We start from the raw sequence: 21,799 nt of genomic DNA, 5'->3' as shown, positions 1-21,799 counted from the left end.
CTGGAGTGCAGTGGCCGCTCCTGGCCACCGCAGCCTGGCCTGCTGGGCTCCGGCAATCCTTCCGCCTCAGCCTTCCGAGTAGCCAGAATTACAGGCATGCACTACCATGCCCGGCTGATTTTTTAATTTATTGTAGAGATGCAGTCTCGCTGCCCAGGCGGGTCTCAAACCCGCAGGCTCAGGCAATCCACTCACCTCAGCCTCCCAAAGGTGCGGGATTACAGGCTGAGCCATCGAGCCCAGCTGATTCTTTTGAATTTTAATGTATATCTACTAAACTGCTCAAAAACTCTTTAAACAGAAGAATTCTGTAAAATGTTACTGAATACGAGATGTTATGCCTCTTAATTTCCTTTCAATAATGCTAAAGCCATTTACATTCGGGATCTAATTCACAAGAGGTGTTAAAACAGTGTTTTGGCCACTACTAATCCATAACAGTTAGCAAAGCATTGTTCTTACCTGTTGAGGATGTTGTATGGGCTGGGAAGATGAAACCCCTGTGAAACTACTTGAGGATGGCTGACCTTGGCTCTGGCCCTGTGCCTGAGGAAAGAAATAAACACAACAAATTAGAGGGCCTAAAGAAAGCATGTATAGGCTTTTGCAATAAACATTTAAGCTCTTGAGAGTTTGCTTGATCAAAATGAAACATTAATTTGATTATGTATGGGACAGGCCTCTGGGGCATCTTTTGTAAGAAAAGGTCACAGCACAGAACAAGTTCTGATCCTATCCCATGCAAAACCTACTTAAAGCTAAATTTCAACCTACCATAGCTGCTCAGACTATAACTTTAATTGGTCAGGCTAGTCTGATTTATAATAAGATGGTTATTGGAAATATAACAATCAGAAGAAAGTAGTAGACTATCAATATGAAAATAGTTTTTAACTGAACAATTAGAGAAAAGGTATTTGATAGTGCCAATTTGGTAATATTTTTTGTAGTGCCATGGTAACTTTTATCAACAATGTCAAAAATCTGTTATCATCAACCGCTAAGTACCTAGAGCAATGGTTGTCATACAGGGACAATTTGTGCCACCCCAGCGGACATTTGGCAATGTTTGGAGACATTTTTGGTTGTCACAACTGGGGAGATGGCTGCTACTAGCATTTAGGAGCTACAGATACTGCTAAATATCCTACAATGCACAGAACAGCCTTCCACAAGAATTATCCATCCCCAAATGTCAATAGTGTTGCGTTTGAGAAACCCTGACTAGAGTGTTCCAATTATCAAGAAGTCTAAAGTAAAATAAATGAGAAATTAAGAAATTAAGAAATGAATGCAGGACTACATATAGGAAGATTAAGGAAATGAAGAGATTGCCACCTCTGTTGTTCCATTTCAATTTAGAAGGGGTTCACTGAAGTTTACATGCATATGACGTTACATTCCACTGCAGTTTAACAACTAACAACTGTAAGTATTCATTCATTGTCCAATATGTCTGTAAATGAACTACCTGGTGTTTAAAATTTTACTTTGGAAAGTTTGACAGAGAATGATTGCTAATACAGTAATATTTATAATAGGCGCTGTAACTTAAATACTGATGTGAATATACTTCATGCCCATGCAACATAGTTTTCAAGTTTCTGTATCTTTTTTCTTCTTAGTACCAGTCTAAGTAATTGATACTTATGCACATTTTTTGGGTTGTTTAGTGCCCCTGATCAGGGAAGAGCACAGGAAGAAAGTAGGAAGAAAAACATAGTACGTTTATTTTAGAATATCCAAATATCTTGAATAAATTATGTCTCCTATACAGATTTTGTAAGATGTATACATTTAATAAGATACATCAAAAGAATATATACTCAATACTGTACTTCTTGAACTCTACTATGTCTATTACTTTGTCTTTATTTGCTGAGTATGTATTTGCTCATACACATAAATAACTAAAATTAAGTCTGTTGGAAAAAAGGCCCGAGAAGTCTAAAGTTCCTTAGCTTGCAACATATATCACAAATTCTGAGAACAAGTCCACTACCCGCTAGATTGTTAGTTGCTAAAAATTATAATCAGTCGCTAATTTTATAAATTAACATTTGATTTGGACATATTACTATTTAGACATATAATAGTGACGTTTGATTATGCCATTTAAAAAAGGCACATTTATTAAGACCAATTCTTAAGATGCTTTCTTTTTCTTAGACCCTCCACACTAAAGAAAATTCTGAGTTATTAATTATTAAAACCATTCAAAAAAATGCATTCCCTATGTTCCATTTTTTTTATAGAAAATAAAGTTATCCTTTCTATTTTGTTAAAACTTGTTTAGAAGAAAGTGATACTTAACATCTGTATTCCTAAATAACCAATGCTGAGTCAACCTTACATTATAGACATGTGCATTTTTACTACTGGTTAAAAATACCATATATAGGGATAGAAGTCGCTGATTTTAATGAGTGATTAAATTCAGGGTTCTGTGTTCTCTTTTCCACAGGTTTGCATATATAATAGGTAAACCAGGTAGCTTCTCTCATATTTTGTTCTTATATACAAGTAGTTCATATCCCCAAAAAGATGGGGGAACTCTACTGATAAAATTAAACAACATTCCTCATAAATCCATAATTTCAGGAAATGAGGGATGGAAAATATAAATGTAATGGTGCACAGTAGGGTAGTTTAAAAGAATTGTGGAAGTTTTCCTATAACCTGTGGATGGAGTGTAGATCCTCCTGAAGAAAATGAGGCAGTTAGAACCTGCTGAGATGTGGTTCCTTGGGGGAAACAGAAGAAAAGTGGGGATTCTTGTAACACTGTCTGAGGCAGACGGATAAAGGGTAATGAGACGTCAGAGGCAAAAGGCGCAGTTGCTCCCCCTGTAGGGGGAGGTGATTGAAAATCACTGGGGTCTGAAGAAGTGATCTGTGAGGAATCACTGGAATATTCTGGGCTTCCTATTGGCCAGTTCTGTCCGACAGGATCTACCACAGAAACGGTCAATTCTGGGACATGGTAATTACGCTGTTCTTCAGTCACAGGCTGCAGGTGGCCATGTAATCCAACTGACTGAGGAGCTGGTTCTTCCTGATTCGAGTCCACTGCAACCTGTCGATTTCGGTAAACACGCTGAGGTAAAATTCCACCTCCTTCTCCTGAAGAGGAGCTTGGTGTGTGAACATGAAATTCAAATACACAGTTGCTTCTGCTCTCATTGTTATGAGTTAACACAGCAGGTGCAGAATGAGGAACAAAGACAGGGTGAAATTTCAAACGTGTAGCCTCTGTACTGATAGGTGCAGAAATACTAGACAAGGGAGATCCTGGACTCAATCCAGAATCTAATCTCAAATTCTGGAGGTGTCCTACCAGGAAAGCCTGTCCAGATGGAAATTCAAAGACAGAACTTGCGGTAGGGCCCCCTTGCACTGGCTTCTGTTCAGGAATCTGTTTCACAGGACTTGACAGTACTGGTGAGCTGTATGGAATGCCCTCATACTGTTCTGCCACCTGGGCCTGGTAATGTACCCCAGCTAGATAGACTGCTTCCTGAGGAATAAAATAGTGAGCTTCTTCTGGCAATACTAGTCCAGGTCTATAGTCACTGTAAACTTGAGTTGGTTCAAACACAGGATGGGCCTGTATCTCACATGGCTCTCCAGTTACTCTACTGGTTGTAGTACCCAACATAACTACGGCCTCTGGCGTCCAATTAGTTGGGCTGCCACCAGGTGGAAGAAGATTTTGGCCAACAGTCCTCAGCAGGGGTTGAAAGTGGTGAGTTTGGGCTTCCAGGAAGGAGGTGCTCTTACGCCGTTGGGAAATGGCTACTTTCGATGGATAGGTGGGAGGTGGTGAAAAAGAAACTGGACGTTCATGAATAGTTGGGAAAAATATCTGTGATTCTGGGTATGTTGGGGTCCCCCCACACGGATGCGCCATGGACTGAGGCTGTATCAACATGAATAAGACAAGTAATTCATACATTCATATGTGAAATTACATCAGACATGCACAATTGGATAGCTTTGTGTAACCCTATAAAATGGTTACACCAAATTTATAATTAATAAAGAAATAACAATGCTTCTGGAAAATATGTGCATAGTAAAAATCCATTAAATACATCCAGGGCCAATAAAATCAATCTGTGGGACTCTTTGCTTTAGAGAAGAGCTGCTTTCCCATACTTTCCTCTCTCAAAGAAAATGGAAGACTTAAACTTTCTAAGTGATTATTTTGTTTTTACTCATCAATAATATGTTCACTCTTAAGAATCAATGGAATCACATCAATTAAAAAAAGAGGTAAAGGAAGAGTAAGAGTCAAAAAAAAAAAGCCCAACTATTTCTATAATGTAAGACGTGTATTTCAAATTAGGCTACTGTACCAAGATTTCCTATATTCTTATTATTTTGTGCTGTGTTAGAAGCATCAGTGTTATTTTCTTACCAACTAATAGTATGCCCTCTTATTAGAAAGCAGAAGATATTTTTGGTGGACTAGTGAAAGTAATGTCTTTCTCCTGTCTACCTAAACTAGATGCGGTCAATAGTTTAACTACATGAAACAGGTTCTGATGTCATATCACCAAATATTTGCTTTTTCGATTCTAGATGAGGGTTGTATAACCATGAAATTTCTGCTTCTGACATCTGGTGTTCAAATCAGGTGAAAAGGATAACATAAATGATAACTGACTTGATTTAACAGCACTTTTTGTTCACAGAAGCAGTTCTAGATTAAAAACTCTAAATTAGAAACGTAAATTGCTAAATGCAAACAATATATGCTATAATAATTCACTATCATAGACTTCCTTTTAAGAGACTGGTTTCATTCTTTCAACAGGGAAGCCCCCTATCAGGTTAGCAAAGTGCCTCAACTGTTCACAAAGCGAAAAAAGGAATTTTATTTCAAATTGGAATGCTCATTTTACTGTTAATTTACTCATGATGTGTCCCCAAACCAAAAAGCACTGTACTGTTAATTATTCTCCTAAGTAAAAATCTGAAAATTCTGGAGGTGCTAATTCAGCAAGTTAACTATATTCTTTAACTGGAAAAGCAACAGCAAGGTCCCACATGATTATTAACACAATTTTAAAAGACAGATCTTTTATAGACATTAATGGAGTCAAAGAAAGTCATACATACTATACATGTATCTAATGTATTCACTGAAGACACATGTTCCCATCCTATTCAACCTAAGAAAAAAATACCTCCATGGGGGAATATCATGTAGCCTTTTGCTTGCTGACACATCATTTTACACAAATGGTTAAATTAAAATCAACTTTTACTTCTTGGTTATTGTTTATAGACTATTGCAAAAAATGAACTCATCCAGCTTCACTAGTGTCCCCTTAGAATAGAGTAAGAAAATATATATTTGGGTAATGTTTGATAAAAGTCTGCTTTGGATTAGGGCAACAATGAGTTTGACATTAAATAATACACTGTTTTTACTACGTTACAAAAATGAGAGAACTTTATATCAGTGGGAGATAGGAAGATATAATAAAAGTTAAATTTTACTGGGCACATGCTGATATGTGCCAACGACATTATAAGCATTCTCTCTCTTTACCTCCTTGCTTTTTACTCCCTCTTAAAGCATTTATTACCAAAAAGTTTCCTATAGGAATAACTGATATCCTAAAAATATAATAAATAATCAAATTTAGTCCTGTTCTGTATTGAATTTTTATTAAAATTCTTGATGCCTGGATGTATTCATTGGTAATAGTTTTTCATTTGTCAGGAAGTTTACAGTTACATACAGTACTGACAAAGAGGGAAGGCAGGCTGGAGCGTCGATGCTTGCGCTGAGAGGCAGAGTGCATAGGCAGGACACTCTCCAATGCTTTAGAAAGCTTTTCGCCAAAAGTTTCCTCAGGGGCAGTCCGAAGGAGGGAAGGAGAAAGAGGTGCAGACACTGGTGGTGGGGTGGAAGGAGCACTGGGAGAGATGCGGGACAGAGAGGGAACAGCAGATAGATGGGGAACACAAACCGACATGCTACGGCCACGACGAGGCTAAACAGAAAACAAACACACACATGAAATACACCGTACTTTGAAAACAAAATAACCAAATGTACAATGGTAACAGGGCATAGTTGCATAAAGAAATGTTCCATCCTTCCCCACTTCCACAAAGTCAAATTTTTTTGAGGAGAGAGATAACTCCACAAAGCACCTCTGGCAGATCTATGTTCTTGGTCACGGACAGGTTTTTTTTTTTAAAAAGAATGATCATGAAAATGGTCAGTTTTCACCCTAGATATTCTAAAGTGATACCAATTGTAATGAGTATATGAATAAAACAATCTGACTAAAGGGAGGAGAAAGGGAAAACGATGATCAGCTTGCAGCTTTGGCAAACTTAGAATTTATTAGTTTAAAGTACATTGCAAGATGTAGAAGACATTAAGATTGGATTATTTTGCAGGAGCTCTGGAAACCTCAGAAAAAGATTCTCATTTCTATTTTAGAAGGCATCAGACTGAAAAAACTGTTGGCTCACAGTATTTTATTTTACTTGTCAGTCTTTACCTGCAAAGGTAAAAAGTCATTACCTATTAGGAAAAAGTTAAGCTTTCTAGAAGGAATTTACAACTGAATATAGGAAACATTTTGTACTCTTTCTAAAGCAGTTAATGAAAAAATATCTAAAGATTAACTTTTAAAAAGTTTCAGGTATATCAGAGATTCAATTTAGGTTTACAAAGTTTAAGGCACTTTACCTGAAGGGGTTTACTATAGCTACACAAAGCAGTACGTCTAATACTGTAAGGTTGCCTTGAGCAAGTTATTTCCTTTTACATATTGTGAACCATGTAACTAATTACTTTTTTTTTTTTTGAGTTGGAGTCTCACTCTGTCGCCCAGATTGGAGTGCAGTGGCCGTTCCCTGCCACCGTAGCCTCGACCTGCTGGGCTCCAGTGATCCTTCCGCCTCAGCCTTCCCAGTAGCCGGAACTACAGGCATGCGCTACCACGCCCGGCTGATTTTTTGATTTATTGTAGAGATGAGGTCTCGCCGCTCAGGCGGGTCTCGAACCCACGGGCTCAGGCAATTCACTCACCTCAGCCTCCCAAAGGCGCAGGATTACAGGCTGAGCCACCGAGCCCGGCGACTAATTACTTTTTATTTTCCAAAACTGGCTGCATAAACTGCTTTGAGCCAAATTTGTGGTCTTCCAGTAGCAAGTATATAAGTATCATCAAATAATTATTTAGTTTCATTACTGGTTCTGTTTTTCCCCAGCTTTGTCTTTTATTCTAATTTTTAAAATTTAACTTATAATTTATATATTGTTGTAAGCTACAGTAAATTTTTCCTGGAATGAGACAGGAATTGAATTGCAAAATTTTTTTTTAAAAATCCTCAGTATTTAATAATTCTGCTTAACAACCTCATAGAATATTGTCATTAAAAGGCAAGAAATAGTCTACTTTTAGAGCATCAAAAAAATATAGTTTTATCAGTAGCCCGACTATTTAATATCTTCATAATCATTCCATTTCCTTTTCTAAGATAGAGACCTAATGTTTATAGCCCAGTGATGAGTAAAGACAAGGGATTAAAAATAGTCTTAAAAAAACCCAGTTATGATCCAGAAAAAAAATCAGTTAAAAGTAGAAACCGAGCAGAAATGCTGACAAGTAATACTCGTCAGAACACAGAAATATACCTTAAATGTCATCTTTATAAAGTCCTTTTATACTACCTAACGTAATTATTGTAAGGGTTAGAAAGTATACTGTTAAAAAAATTAGTACATCAGTAGTGTTCCTCATACTGTGGCCATTCGCCTTGAGACCAGCCAAAACAGGACTAATCAATGAACTCTCAAACAAGTAAACATCTTTTATTCCAAGCCACAGAATAAAAGATCAGAGCAAGCAGAAGTATTTTCTTAGCAGGGAAAGATTGTCATATAAAGAAGAGCAAGAATTCCACAAATTTTAGATTAAAAGCTGCCTGAAAGGAAGGGAAAATCTGTCCGCTTAAAGATCTCACTTACAAGCTATACAGCGACCAATTATTCTTTAATATATTTCTGAGGCAGGTGATATATTTCATCTTCCCTTGAAGACTTCAGAGTCAACAAATAAATGGGTCATTATCTGATGATCTTTAACATTCTCAATATGAGAAGACTGGCTAATGTAAAACATGGAATAATAATATGTGTGAGTATATATAATATGAGCATAAAATATTTCAGGAAATAATCTCCATAAGTTGATTCTGAAAATAAATCAGTAATAAAACAGATACCAAATAACAGGAAAAAGCAAATGAACATATATTGGGAAAGGAATTTGTGTCCAACATAGACTTTAAAGGCAGGAACACGCACAGCAACTGATGGTTAACTAAACACAAGCGCTAAATTAAACATTCATACAAATAAAGGATTCCTTCACTCTAGAGTACTCACATGCAGCATTCTATAATGGTTTGAAGATCTTACCTGTGTTTTGTACAATAAGAAATCTTACAGAAAATACTTAGTAATTACTTTAATAAGCTTTTGAGAAATTCTCCTCACCCCACCCCAAAGCCATCTGTATCCAGCTTATTCTCCTTTGAACAGTTTCAACTCTTAAGTGCTAAAGAGAGTACTACACCTCTAGTCAAATACAGACTAGTCCAAATCTTGTACACAGTTGTTTCATGTAGGTGGTCTGGTTAATTTTCACATATTAATGTGTATATCCTTTCTGCTTAAACCACTCCAATTATACTCTATAATAAACCTATTTCCTTTAGAAATTTATATTTTCTACTTCAGACTCATACTGCTACTTGGATAACAGAAAGAATTTGAATTTAGCAGATTATCTACTGGCTGTCATAGTGGTATTTCATTCTCTTATGCATTTACTTACCATGCTTGAGGATGGATATACCCCATGGGGCTGAGATTGTGCTTGGACAACAGAAGCTGTATGCCCTGGGGCTGTGCCAGTAGAATGCACCTGTTCATGTTGGGAACCATATGAAACTGTCTGTTGGCTGCTAACTCGAGATTCTGTGAAGACAGAAGATCCCTGACCACTGTCAACCGTCCCATCAGCTGAAGGAAAAAATGAAAAAACAAAAAACAGAAAGAAACACAAATCACAAAAATGAGATTCACATTTTCCCAATATATTTTAGATCCATTACACTGGCTTAATTAGTTATTTCTTTGCACAGACCTGAACTAAACAAAATTTGAATAGTCATATTAATTAACTTCTATATTTAAATGAGGAATCTATATGGAAGTTTCAATGTCTCTTTAAAAAAATTCTTGGGCTGTCACAGAATCTTATCACCCAAAGAGTAAGGGAAATAAAATGGAACATTGTAAGTAAGCTTTAAGTTTCATATAGCTTTCAAAGTCTTAACTATGGAGACCATGGAGTTCTCAGTATTAAAGAGGTAATTCAATCAATAACTAACGTTCTCATTAGTTTTTAGTCTACATGCTATTCAGCTTTGCTAAAAGAGCTCAATCAGTAATGGTTTCAACTGTTAAGTAGCTAGTAGCTACACCTAGTTATTCATTATTAATTCTATTTTAAGAAATTGTGAAAAGTAGAAATCTACAAATTGAAACCTCCAAGATATTAGTTTATAAAATTATTTTATATCCGATCCTTCTATTCTATTAGTCATGGATACAAGAAGAGAAGCTAGATGACAATTTCAAATTTTTTTATTGCAGTCGGATTCATAATTCAAAAACCAAAAATGAACTAGGAGAATCATTACCATATTTGTCCACTTCCCAGGATACTTACATAACACAGATATACTGGGTTGCTGGTACTGAAGTTGTTGATGTTGATCTGCCTCAGGTTCTTCAGGTTCTACTTGTGTAGAAACAGAAGCTGATGTGGTGGAAGCAGTAGGTAAGGCGGCACTAGCAGAAGGCAGCTGCTTGATCCCTGTCTGGGAAGCACTTGATTGTTGTTCTACCTGATGCTTCAGACTGCTCTCTTCCTGCTTTCTTTTTTCTTGCTCCTCCCGTACCAACTGCCGCTGCTCTCGTTTTCTCTTAATTAATGAGACTCTGTCTTTGATAGCTTTGGCCATGGTCTTGTGATCACCTTCACAGACATACCCAGACTCTACCTACGGAATAAAAGATTTTATTAGGAAGCAGTGACATACTGGGAAAAAAAACCCAGAAATAAAATTAAAAAGGCACTGTAAACAAGTGGAGAAGATGAGGAAGAAGGAAGCTTCCCAGGACTGATCTTAACCAAGCTGTGAAATTACTAGTCTGTATTACGCATTTCCCCACTGTCTTTGTAGATACTTGAGGGGTAGGTACCACAGAAGTTTGCAGGGTGTGTGTACCTTTACTCCTTACATCAAATATGTAAACAATGGGGCACCTAGAACCACAGTTCATAAACCAAGAAAGGCATTTTACTCTATTTACTCTATTTTCCTCTCACATGTAACTGTTAACATGAACCTGTTTTGCTTTTATTTCCTATAACTGTGCTAAGTATACAAAGGTTTAAACTATCCCTTCAACCAAAAAAACTCAAATAATATAAAAAACTAACAATTAACCACTTTTGAGTGGTTCTCATAAATCTTACTAAAGATATTCTGAGTATTTCTGCACAATAATTAACTATGGCTAAAATTGGTAAAAAGTGAATTTTTAAGACATATTTCAAATAATGACACACTAAAGATTGCCTAGTAATTATAACTGATCTTGAAAACACACTTCAAAGTAAAAAGAATTTGTGATACTAGCTCTATTTATAGGGTCTATACAAATGATTGTGCAAAAGTAATGTACCAATATTTTAAAAAATCATAACTTGTCATTCCAATTGAAGAGGCTTATACAAATTCACCCTTACAGACTTTCAAAAAGACTTCAGAATTCTACCAGTGCAGTCTATCTATCTTATCTATTTAATCCATCCATCCCTATATATATCTACATATATTTGGTCCAACAAAAGTAACCTTAAGAAAGGACTATGAAACCCAACACCTATTATAAAAACAGTACAGAGAAGTACAAAGAGAGGAGTTAAACAAAAATCAAAGGAAAAGCCCGCTACTTAAAGATAACATTTGGGGCCAACACAATTGTATGTCAATGGGATATGCCACACACCACATCATCAACTGCTTTTTTGCTCAACAGTATCATTGTATATAAATCTAACATCAATTTTTAAATGGCTGATCACTATCAGTTTACCATTTCTTGAGCAACATCTTCTGGCACATCTCTCTCTAAGTCAAAGGAAAACTCAATGGCTTCGTTGTCTTTGTATTTTCCCTTTAATTTCTTAATATCTTCAATACGTAGCCATAATTTAATGGCTATCTTTTCTCCATCATCTTCTTCTGCTAATTCTACCCGTACCCCTGTTTCCTCCTGGAAGAAGGCATGGTTCAAAAGGTCTTTGATGGAATATCTTCCAAAGAAAGGGAAAAGAAACAAAACACCATTAGTTAGAAAAGATAATTTTCAAATGTAACTGATTACTGTTAGAGAAGAAAGAAAAAAATGACTGTGAAAAAATGGGAAAGTTCTTAACTCATCTCTACATCGCTGCATTTGAATAGTAATTACAGAGTTTTATTCTCAAGTTACAGAACATCACAACAATCTCATCTATGAATAAGAGTGTTATATCTTAAATCCAATGACCTAATCTTATTAGCTAACAGAGTACAAGTAATGGCAAGTAATGCATAGAATTTCAAAACTTCAAAATACCATATAATCATTTAGCACTTTGTAGGTAACATGCATGTCTACATATGTATGATCTTGTCTGATGAGCATCCAATGAAACATCATCTCCTGATTATCAGGACTAGGAGGATCAAGAGAGGTTGAGAATCTTGTTCACAGTTACAGAAGTTGTAAATGGTGAAATGAAAGTTACAAATAGTATAATTAAAACTAGAAAACAAATCTTTTGATTTCTAGTTTGGGACCTTCTACTACAGGAACCTGTATTTACCCCAATAAATTCTCTCAATTCCATGCTCAACAATTTGTGTACCAGGCAAGCAGAAGGCTGATTGTGAAACAATCTTCTTTAGATAAAACGGTTTCCAAATACCAGTAATCTAGTAACCTGGTCCATCCAGAAAAGAAAGAGGGTCACATGTTCTAAGGCTCGAAACAAATATTCCTTTGTTTCTGGTGAAAAACAAGTTCTTAGAGAGATTTAAGTACTCAGTGTATATAAAAATAGAAACTCAAAATAAATTTCTACTAAAAAGCCTTAAAGACCATAATGTTAAGCTCTTTCAAATAACAAGGTTATGAAAAGAATGAGACTGGATAAGTGAAGATATGTAAAATCTTTAATTTGGTTGATATACCTGATTGCTCTCAATCTTCTAATGGCATGCTCAATTTACAGTTTATATTTGTACTAGTTGGTCTCCTCTTTCTTTTTTGAAGGGGTTGGAGGGGAGCAGCAAAGGTAGATTATTTTTTAAAAACAGACACTGGACACTTGCCAAGCCTAAAGGGTGATCAATCAGCTATCTGGCAGATCAGATACTTGCTACTCCTCTGCTAGTACAAATGAGTAAACTAGATCTCCTCCTATGCCCTGGGCAAAATCTTCTCTTTTCACCCAAAGGAATTTTGATGTTTTGCTCTTAATTCTGGCATGCTGATAGCAAATCAAGACCTGTGTAGTTGAGTTGACTTTTAAAGAGACAACATTTTATTTCACCATTTAGAATTCAATAGATAAAGGACTAAGGAACAGATTTGCTGCTTTAGAGACTGAACACTTCTCAGTATTATCAATCATGCTGACCCTCTAAGTAAGCAGTTCTCACGGACTAGTGTAGCTAGGTTTAAGGTGGTTCTGGTTTACTCAAATTCTACCAAACCACACTTCTACAATTTTCCAGCATATCAAACCTTAATAATGTCAATGGACAGAACTCTACTTTTAAAAATGTTACATGGCATAGAGAAACTAAATCATAATTAAATACGACTCAGGTTGAAATGTTGTACTCAAGCGCACATTACATTTTGGAGTTTGTTTAAGCATCACCCAGGTCAAAAGAAGCAACTTACCTTTCATCTTTGTTTTGCCGTATGCATCCTTCAATAATTTCTTTCACTTCAGGAATCGCTACTTTGTCAAAACTGGCTGGCTTCACCCCCTGAAAACCATAAAAATGGCAACAGAAATACATTAATGAAAGCAGGATCTTTTGTTTTTTTAATTTCCAATTAAAAATTCCAAGCTCTGCGAAGCTTATCCTGACTTTCTTCTAATTTGCCTGCAGGAGCTGGTCCATGCATGGTCAGAATTGGGTAGTGGCAGTTTACCTCCTCACAAAAAAATAACAAAGAACCATGTGATAGTGGGGTCACTTACTTCCATATGTGGCAATGAAAAAATGTGGGCTGGTGTTAGTATCTTCTGCTGTGTTTTGAGGAAAGGATGATACTGGCTAAAAAGAAGGCCAGATGTTCTAACTGGTTAGATCTTTTGTTCAACTTTGTTTTCTAACACATCAATCAATACAGCAATTAACTATTTTGAACACTGAACCCATGTATGGGCATGAATTCACATGCTCAGCTTGGCAGACACGGAATTCTTTAAAACACTCTACTAGTATAGAAAGAGTTGGGGATCTGTATTGTTTTGGCATGATAACTGAGGAGCAAATTGTCTTGCACAAACAAAACATAAAACAAAAAGTGGTGTGTCGGACCCCTATGAAAGATAAACTTTGCAAATAATCTCAAAAGAAAACTCATTATCACTATTATACATGACCATATGATAGCATCACAGTGATAGTTTAGAATGTTCACAAAGTATAAATCCATTCTTTCAAAGTAAAATTTCAGAAATATATGGAAAATATACATAAGACATAAAAACAGCAAGATATTATTTGAGAGGTGAGGTAGAGGAAAAAATATCTCATTATATTCTCCCACTTCATCTAAGTGGCCACATGGATTCAGAGATGAAGTAGCTACACTGATATACAGTCCAATTAGCACTATATCTCCCTATAAACACACAAAACAAAGGGAATGGGGTTCGAGGGTAGTGGTGTTTAGAAAAGAAATATACATAAATTCTAATCATCTATAGTCTCATCAGTGACAGGCAGAATAAAACAAAATTAGTGACAACCTAATAAAGCACAGAAATTCAAGCAATCTCTCATAGATCTAAATGAAATACAGCAAACGATTAGCTCTATTCTTTAAATACCAGAGTTGTATCCAGAGTTAGGTAATTATCATCAATTCCTCATTGTATTATTCCAAAGTCCTGATATGGAGAATTCTACCCCTGAGGCTAACTTTTCACAGCAAGGAACTGTGTAGTAGGGCTGACACTAAAGTTAAATCCATGTATTTAAAAGGTTTGTTTCTGAGAATGACTGCTATGTTTCTGAGTACTACAAATACTGAGTACTACCAAAGATAACTATTTGTATTTTCCTTAATCTAATTTTTCCAAATCCAGTTAAATTTTTCCCAACTTTTTAATGTCTTCACATAATTCTAATAAAAACAAGAAAATAATGCTGAAGTAAAAGACTACTTTAATTGAACATGCTGGTATTTCAAACTCAGACTTAAGAAGATAGGAACTGATCTAAGAAAAAAAAAATGAATGCTGCATGCTAAAAGTTCTCCAGTAGGAGAAAAACTGACTACAACTGGGCCTCCTTATCCACAAGTTCTGCATCCATGAATTCAACCACTGCAAATCAAAAATATTTGAAAAAAGAAACTATTTTAAAAAGAAAATTGTACCTATACTGAACATGTACAGAGTTATGTCAATATTCCCTAAACAATTTACATAGCATTTATATTGTATTAAGTATTATAAGTAATCTAGAAATGATTTAAATATAGGGAAGGATGTGTGTAAGTTATATGAAAATAGTGTGGGTTATTTTATATCAAGGACTTCAGCATCCTGAAATTTTGGTATCTGTGAGGGGCATGGGGCTCTGGAACCAATCCCCTACAGATACCAAGGGACAAATGTATTTTGTTTTATATTTGGTTTCAGTTTTCTATAATAAATATTTAAAACTACATAAACTTTAAAAATGTTATTAGCATGAGAACAATCTAACATGCTGTATGTAGAACATTCACTACTAATGAAAAATTGTCTGAACGACTGTTCTTTGGTAAAATTGAATATTCATATATAGTTGGCCTTTGCAATGTAAAGACAGTTCAAATGTTACGGAAGAGTGGCTAAAGACAACATAGAATTTGATGAGAAAAATATGTTTCTTCTTCCATAGGCTCTTGCACATCAGGGGAATGGATTAGGCTTACTGGCAAAAACCCTGTACATATTGAGTTAATAAAGCCAATATATACTGATTCTTCTGTTTAAATCTAGTATGTATAGGCACACTGGAAAGCTGGTAAAATTTAACAATAGAAGATCTGAATTCAGTGTGAATTGTACCAGCAGAAGCAGTTTGAGCGTCAGATTTCTGTCCAGCAAATGGGGATAATACTCACCCAACTTAACTACATTTATAGCAGCTAGATCCAAGTATCATATATTTGTGTTCTAAGCTCTTTGAATTATTAGGTTTGCTGACCCCAAGGTTACCTTAGAATTCAAAGGCGATCTCCAAAGAAAATAAAGTTTAAGGTTAAAAGGAAGAAAATCCTCTCTTGAATCTGCTTTCATCATTAATGATCCTTAATAATAATCCTCTTGCTAATTCTATTCACACATATATTCACTCTTGACTTTATAAATAGGAATTCCTATTTACAAATAGGAGAATATGTGTTGAACAAAATAGATATAAGATAGAGCAAAACTAGTAACTATGTATAACATAACCTTAAGTCTACCAGGTTATGCTATGTCAATCTATAATCAAGATTCAAGTATAGAAAATTCCATGGCAGTACTATATAACATACTGATATCACCGCTGCCTTAAAAAATGTATTATAGGTTCCAAGGTAGCCAAGAAAATTGAGACACACCTTACCAGTCCAGCAGCTGGTATTAAAAGATTAAGACTGCTTTACTGTTACCCACTTAGATACTGAAAAATGTAACAGGGAATTTTACCAGTTTAGCAACCATCAAGAAGTGAGGGCTGTCAACATACATGGATGTATTCTGAGTCATTTAAGAAGCAATAATATATAGGTATTGTATATTAAAAGATGACTAAGTAAAAGTGTATGAAATAAGTATGAAATCTCATTGACCCTAAAGCTGACCTACAGAATAGTCAGTCACCTGGCACATATAAAAGAAAGCTGCTTAAAATAAACAAGCAACTACGGCTTTTGATATACTTATCATACAACACATAGGTTTCTTATTCTTAAGACATGAGAACTCAATGTATTTTTTTTTTACAATTGATCATCTTTTTAAAAAAAGTTTTTATATTATGTTTTAGTTTACTCTAAAACATAATTTTAAGCACATGACAGAACAAGGTAATGAGAACAAAATGTTTTCATGATAAAAGATTTCATCTTATTTAGTTTATATACTTCAGAGACGATCAACTTAAAGTCCAATAATCCTCCCAAATGCCACCCCTTCCTTTACTCCCTGATTTAGTCCCAGAGTCCTATTCTACTTTAAAAGCAAAGTATTCTCACCTACTCTGAAAGAGGTTCAAAACAACAGGAAAAAAGTACCAAGGTATATAAATTGGGCTATTATCTTACACAGAACAAAACTAAATTTGTTAGGTGTGCATAACCCTCTGATTCCACTCCTTCAGAACCAGCAGGTCATTGTCTCTACAAATATTTTCTCCCCACTTTTCTAATTTACAGAAGTTCTCTTTAGGCAGTAGTATCATATTGTGTTTTGTTTTGCTTTTTAACATGGGACAGTGGCTTATTTCTCTTCATTAAATATAAGTGCTTAATATCTAATGTATATCCAATACAAAAAATCAAAAGTCATGTCTAGGCAATCTTAAATGGGGCACAAAAAAATTATCAATTGTGACTCTATGAAGGCACATCAAGAGTTTAATATAAGATAAATGTTTATCAAATATGTTGTATTACTTGAACTGAAAAATTAAAAAATGTATACTTTACAGACTGACTTTTCATTTGATATACTATGCTTCATTTCATGTACTATGTTTTGTCAACTAATCTGCTAGAAAAATAAAAGTGAGTCATATTACAGAATTCTCTGATTCAACCTTTCCAGCTCTTAAAAACTATCAGCACTTGCTTCTTAAAAACTTCAGTTTCAAATGTGGTAGGGTAACTTTAATTATTTCTTAATAAAGGTAAACTTTCTCCTAACCATCTAGAATCAGGAATCAAGTCTACCTCCTCCTCACACAGAATACAGTGCAAATTAACTAACTTACAGAACTTTAAATATTCTGAAGTTATCAATTTCAATACTTGAGCTGAAACTTTCTATAATTATCACCAAAAGGCTACAATATACTTGTTATATATATTGGTAATTCTTACCCACCTCATTTACACAATCCTTTTGAGGGCAGCAGCAGCAATGAGAATTTATGAAGACAAATACTGAGCAAAAATCTTTCTTTGTAAAATCCATTAGAAAAGGCAAAATAGACTAGTTATAATTAGAGGAAAATGAGGGAAAAATGAATAAGATGTAAATTAACAGAATAAATTAGCCCACAGCATAAGGAAGGCAGATATCAAAATCAGACTGAAGCACGGTTTTCTGTTTGATACTAGCCATGCTTCCCCAACTCTCAGACATGAGTTCACTCTGCTCAATCAATAATATTATTCTAGATTGGTCCTTTAGACAAAACTACCTGCTGAACAGCAGGGAAACTATTCTGTTACTGTTCCTTCTGCTTCTCTGCCAACAGCAATAGTCCCTGGACAGCAAAATGAGATTTTTATATTTGTTCAATGCTCCACCTACTATATCCACTGCTCTGTCTCCTTGACCTATCAAAACTTACCTTGGAGGCTTAACTGTATGTACACTAGAAATCCACTTACTGAAACACTAATCATATTGAAAGTGTGCTTTAAAAGAAAAAGGGGACTGAATTCAATGAACAAAGTGTAAACTCAGAATACACAGCCAAATGAACACTGGACAAGAAATCACAACACTGAGGTTGGGTTCTCAGTTCAATCTATCATACACGATGTTTGTGTAACCTGAACCACATCCCATAAAATCACTTGAAAAGTGGGGATAATGGTTCTTCTGTTTACCTAATTTAAAAAGTAGTGATATTAAGGTAAATTGCCTTGCCACACCCTTACAGTATATTTTAAAAAGTAAACAGTTATGAATTAGTAACAGAAGTGGTAACTTTTTTTTTTTCTCTTTTTCCCCTTCTGTTGCATAAAGACATTTCCATTTGCCAGGAAAAACTCTTGGACTCAAATAAAAAGAATTTTGATTTTAGTAATTAAGGAAAGGTTTTTCTTTGTGGCAGTAACAAAGATGATAGAAAAAGCACTGCTCATTGCATTGTTACAGTGGACAACAGATTAAAGTCCAATCCTTTGTAATTTTGTAAGCTTGAAAATCCTAATCAAGACAGTGAATAGTAAGGCAATTGCATAAGATAAGAACTTGGAAGTTATTTGGAAGGAATACTTCTAAAGGTTAGTAATGCTACTAATTCTTACAGGCTATCTCAAAGCTACTAACACTGATCTCTGGCTCAACACAATTCATTAGTACTAAGTAAGTAGTCTAGGATGCCAGGTATTGCTCAGAAATCAGCAAGGCATGCTACAAAAACGCAGCATTACTTTTAACTTAAGTGTATGAGCAAGCCTACTTCAGACTATGGTTGGCTAAATGAAAGAGCTAGAAAACAGGTGCCATGTGCCTGCTTCAAAAGGTCCATTAGATGTAAAAAGGTATGTAGGTTTCTTTAAACTCTATCAGGCAATAAATAAACAAAACCAAATTGATAAGACACTTTTTCCTTTTGGACAATCATGTGATATAGAATCACAATAAGAGTTTTCAATATATACAATAAAAGTATCATTCACATATAGGTATGTTTCATGTCTACATTAATTCCTCTTTCTCTTTTTCTTTTTTTTTTGAGTCTGAGTCTCACTATGTCGCCCAGGCTGGAGTGCAGTGGCACGCTCACCACCACCCCAGCGTTCACTCGCTGGGCTCCGGCAATCCTTCTACCTCAGCCTTCCAAGTAGCTGGAACTACAGGCGTGCGCTACCATGCACAGCTAATTTTTATTTATTTTTTGTAGATCTCATCAAGTTACCCAGGCTGGTCTCAAACCCGCAGGCTCAGGCAATCTACTTGCCTCAGTCTCCCAAAGTGATGGGATTACAGGCTGAGTCACCGAGTCTGGCCAATTTCCCTTTCTCTTCAAGTAAGTGTTCTCTGGATTTCCCCTTTTCTTTCAATGATATTATTATTTGTCTAGTCCAGAACAGTCATTCTTGGATGCTTCTTCTCCCACAATATTTAAGTATTACTATTATTATTCTATATAACGTCTTGAAACAAAGAGAAATGTTAAAAACAGCTGGCAAACCGTTCTGCTAGTAGTATGCCCACTGCTCCTCCAATAGTCAAAGATCCTTGACCAAGTAAAATGAACTTACTGGGTTCTTTGCTGCCTCTCAAATCATTTTGTTTTGTTTTATATTACTATTGCACCCAAAGTCCTGATTACTAATTCTTAATTTCTTTTTTTTCAGAAAGAAGATTTATTGAGAAGACAGAAAAGTTCCCACAGTGGGAGGGGTCCTAAGGGAGTTGTCCATTAATACCTCATTTCTTTAAGCTTAGACCAATTTAATGGCTTTATTGTTTTCATTCTCTCCATATCCAATTTGTATTTTACACTGTGGCCAGCACAACCATCTGACTCCATGTAAGCATCTGAAATTTAACCATTTGCAATCATCTGCCATCACTTAACTCATTACATTGCTCAAAAATGGTTGATAAACCAGGCTTGGTGGCTCAATCTGTAATCCCAGCACTTTGAGAGGCTGAGGTGAGTGGATTGCCTGAGCCCGCAGATTTGAGACCTCATCTCTACAATAAATCAAAAATTAGCCGGGCATGGTAGTGGGCGCCTATAGTTCCAGTTACTTGGAAGGCTGAGGCAGAAGGATCGCTGGAGCCCAGCAGGTCGAGGCTGCAGTGGCCGGGAGCAGCCAATGCACTCCAGTCTGGGTGACAGAGTGAAACTCCAACTCAAAAAATAAAAAATAAAAAAATGGTTGGTAATTCTCCCTATCAACAAGATCACAGTATCACAGATTTAGAAAGAGCCAGAGTAAGAGTCCTTTTCTTGTTCAAATGAGACAAATATGATCCAGAGAGATTAATACTATGTCAAACTCAGAAGGAATCTTTTAATTCAACTGGTGACCAGGTAGCATCTAGTCTAGTCTAATGGCTGTCAGGCATCTACTGGATACACTACATTACCTTTAGCACCTAGAATAAGATAAATATTGCTTGTGGTCCAGTGAGTAAGGCTCTATCTATAATAAAGCAAAAACTAGAATCTAGATTTTCCACTGTCCAGGTTCAATGTTATTTCTAGTCCATGTTACTGTACTTTTAATTTCCTTAATGTGATGTAAAAAGTCACAATCCAGCCGGGCTCGGTGGCTCAGCCTGTAATCCCGCACCTTTGGGAGGCTCAGGTGAGTGGACTGCCTGAGCCCGCGGGTTCGAGACCCGCCTGGGCAGGGAGACCTCATCTCTATAATAAATCAAAATATCAGCCGGGCATGGTAGCGCATGCCTGTAATTCCAGCTACTTGGAAGGCTGAGGTGGAAGGATCGCCGGAGCCCAGCAGGCGAGGCTGTGGTAGCCGGGAGCGGCCACTACACTCCAGTCTGGGCGACTGAGTGAGACTCCAACTCAAAAAAAAAAAAAAAAAAGTCACAATCCAGTTTCCACCTACATATATCTACCCAGTCTCCCTAAAATAAGTCCAAACTGGTTACTTGTTCACTGAAAACTTAATGAACATTTCTACCAATACGAATATTCTATTCTCCCCCCTTTTTAAAGTCAACTGAGTCTTAAGTTTCTTTCAAGATATACCTCAAATCATGTAGTCCATTATAAGCAGCAATTGCAAAGTATCTATATGTCACTTTTAGCTTTTCATATGTAAGTTATTTAGAAGGTACCAGCAAATTCAGTATTGTTAAAATTTATTTAAATATGGAAACCATCTTTTCATAACCTGTCAACTATAGATCAATATTCAGGGTAGATAAGCAAGATCAGCTTTTCCAAGAAATTCTGAAAAAAGAATTTCACAATTATTCTTAAATAAGCACCTAAAATATTGGGAATACTACCACCTTCAATCTTAATCAAATCACAGTAGAGTAATGGAATGCCTCTGAAAATTATGCAAAATGTTTCCAAGATACAGCCCATAATATTCAGTTTTCTTTTACAATTATAATCTAAGTTTACTGGACATAGGAACAAAGTATATTAAGGAACTACTTTGACTAATTCCAGTAGATTTTCTTTGGGACATCACAAGCTAAAGAAATAAATGCAGCAACCCCCTTGGGTCCCCTCCTACTCTGGGAGCTTTTCTGTCCTCTCAATAAATCCTTTAAAAAGAAAGAAAGAAAGAAACACAAAGTTTCCCTCAACTTTTCAAACACTATCTAATCAGGAATCAGTCTCACTTGTTTCTGTAAAAAAGTAGGGTGAACTGCAATCTGTTATATAAAAACTAAAAGGAATTTTGCCCTAACGGCTTTAATTCTGTTTTTCCCAGACAGAATGTTCAAACCTTGCAATCCAAA

At 35.8% G+C, this 21,799-nt stretch overlaps 1 protein-coding gene across 2 annotated transcripts in view; it reads right to left on the bottom strand.

The window, feature by feature from the left end:
* WNK1 (WNK lysine deficient protein kinase 1) overlaps window positions 1–21,799 on the bottom strand; it is an 82,999-nt gene that overhangs the window by 38,906 nt on the left and 22,294 nt on the right. Inside the window, exons 1-7 of one of the 2 annotated variants that reach the window (XM_021715403.1) lie at window positions 17,489–17,868; window positions 13,069–13,157; window positions 11,209–11,428; window positions 9,773–10,106; window positions 8,873–9,060; window positions 2,680–3,918; window positions 463–546 (exon numbers count right to left, since the gene is read on the bottom strand). In XM_021715403.1, coding sequence (XP_021571078.1) covers window positions 463–546; window positions 2,680–3,918; window positions 8,873–9,060; window positions 9,773–10,106; window positions 11,209–11,428; window positions 13,069–13,157; window positions 17,489–17,578 — 2,244 coding nt within the window. In that variant the 5' untranslated portion in view covers window positions 17,579–17,868. Of the gene's footprint in view, window positions 1–462; window positions 547–2,679; window positions 3,919–8,872; window positions 9,061–9,772; window positions 10,107–11,208; window positions 11,429–13,068; window positions 13,158–17,488; window positions 17,869–21,799 lie in introns of those variants that run through there. The other variant, XM_021715402.1, reaches the window with a different exon arrangement.

The sequence above is a fragment of the Carlito syrichta genome, unplaced genomic scaffold (assembly GCF_000164805.1).
Source record: "Carlito syrichta isolate Samal-C Ts95f unplaced genomic scaffold, Tarsius_syrichta-2.0.1 Scaffold307058, whole genome shotgun sequence".
Classification (NCBI taxonomy): domain Eukaryota; kingdom Metazoa; phylum Chordata; class Mammalia; order Primates; family Tarsiidae; genus Carlito; species Carlito syrichta.
This window is presented reverse-complemented; position numbering and strand designations above follow the sequence as displayed.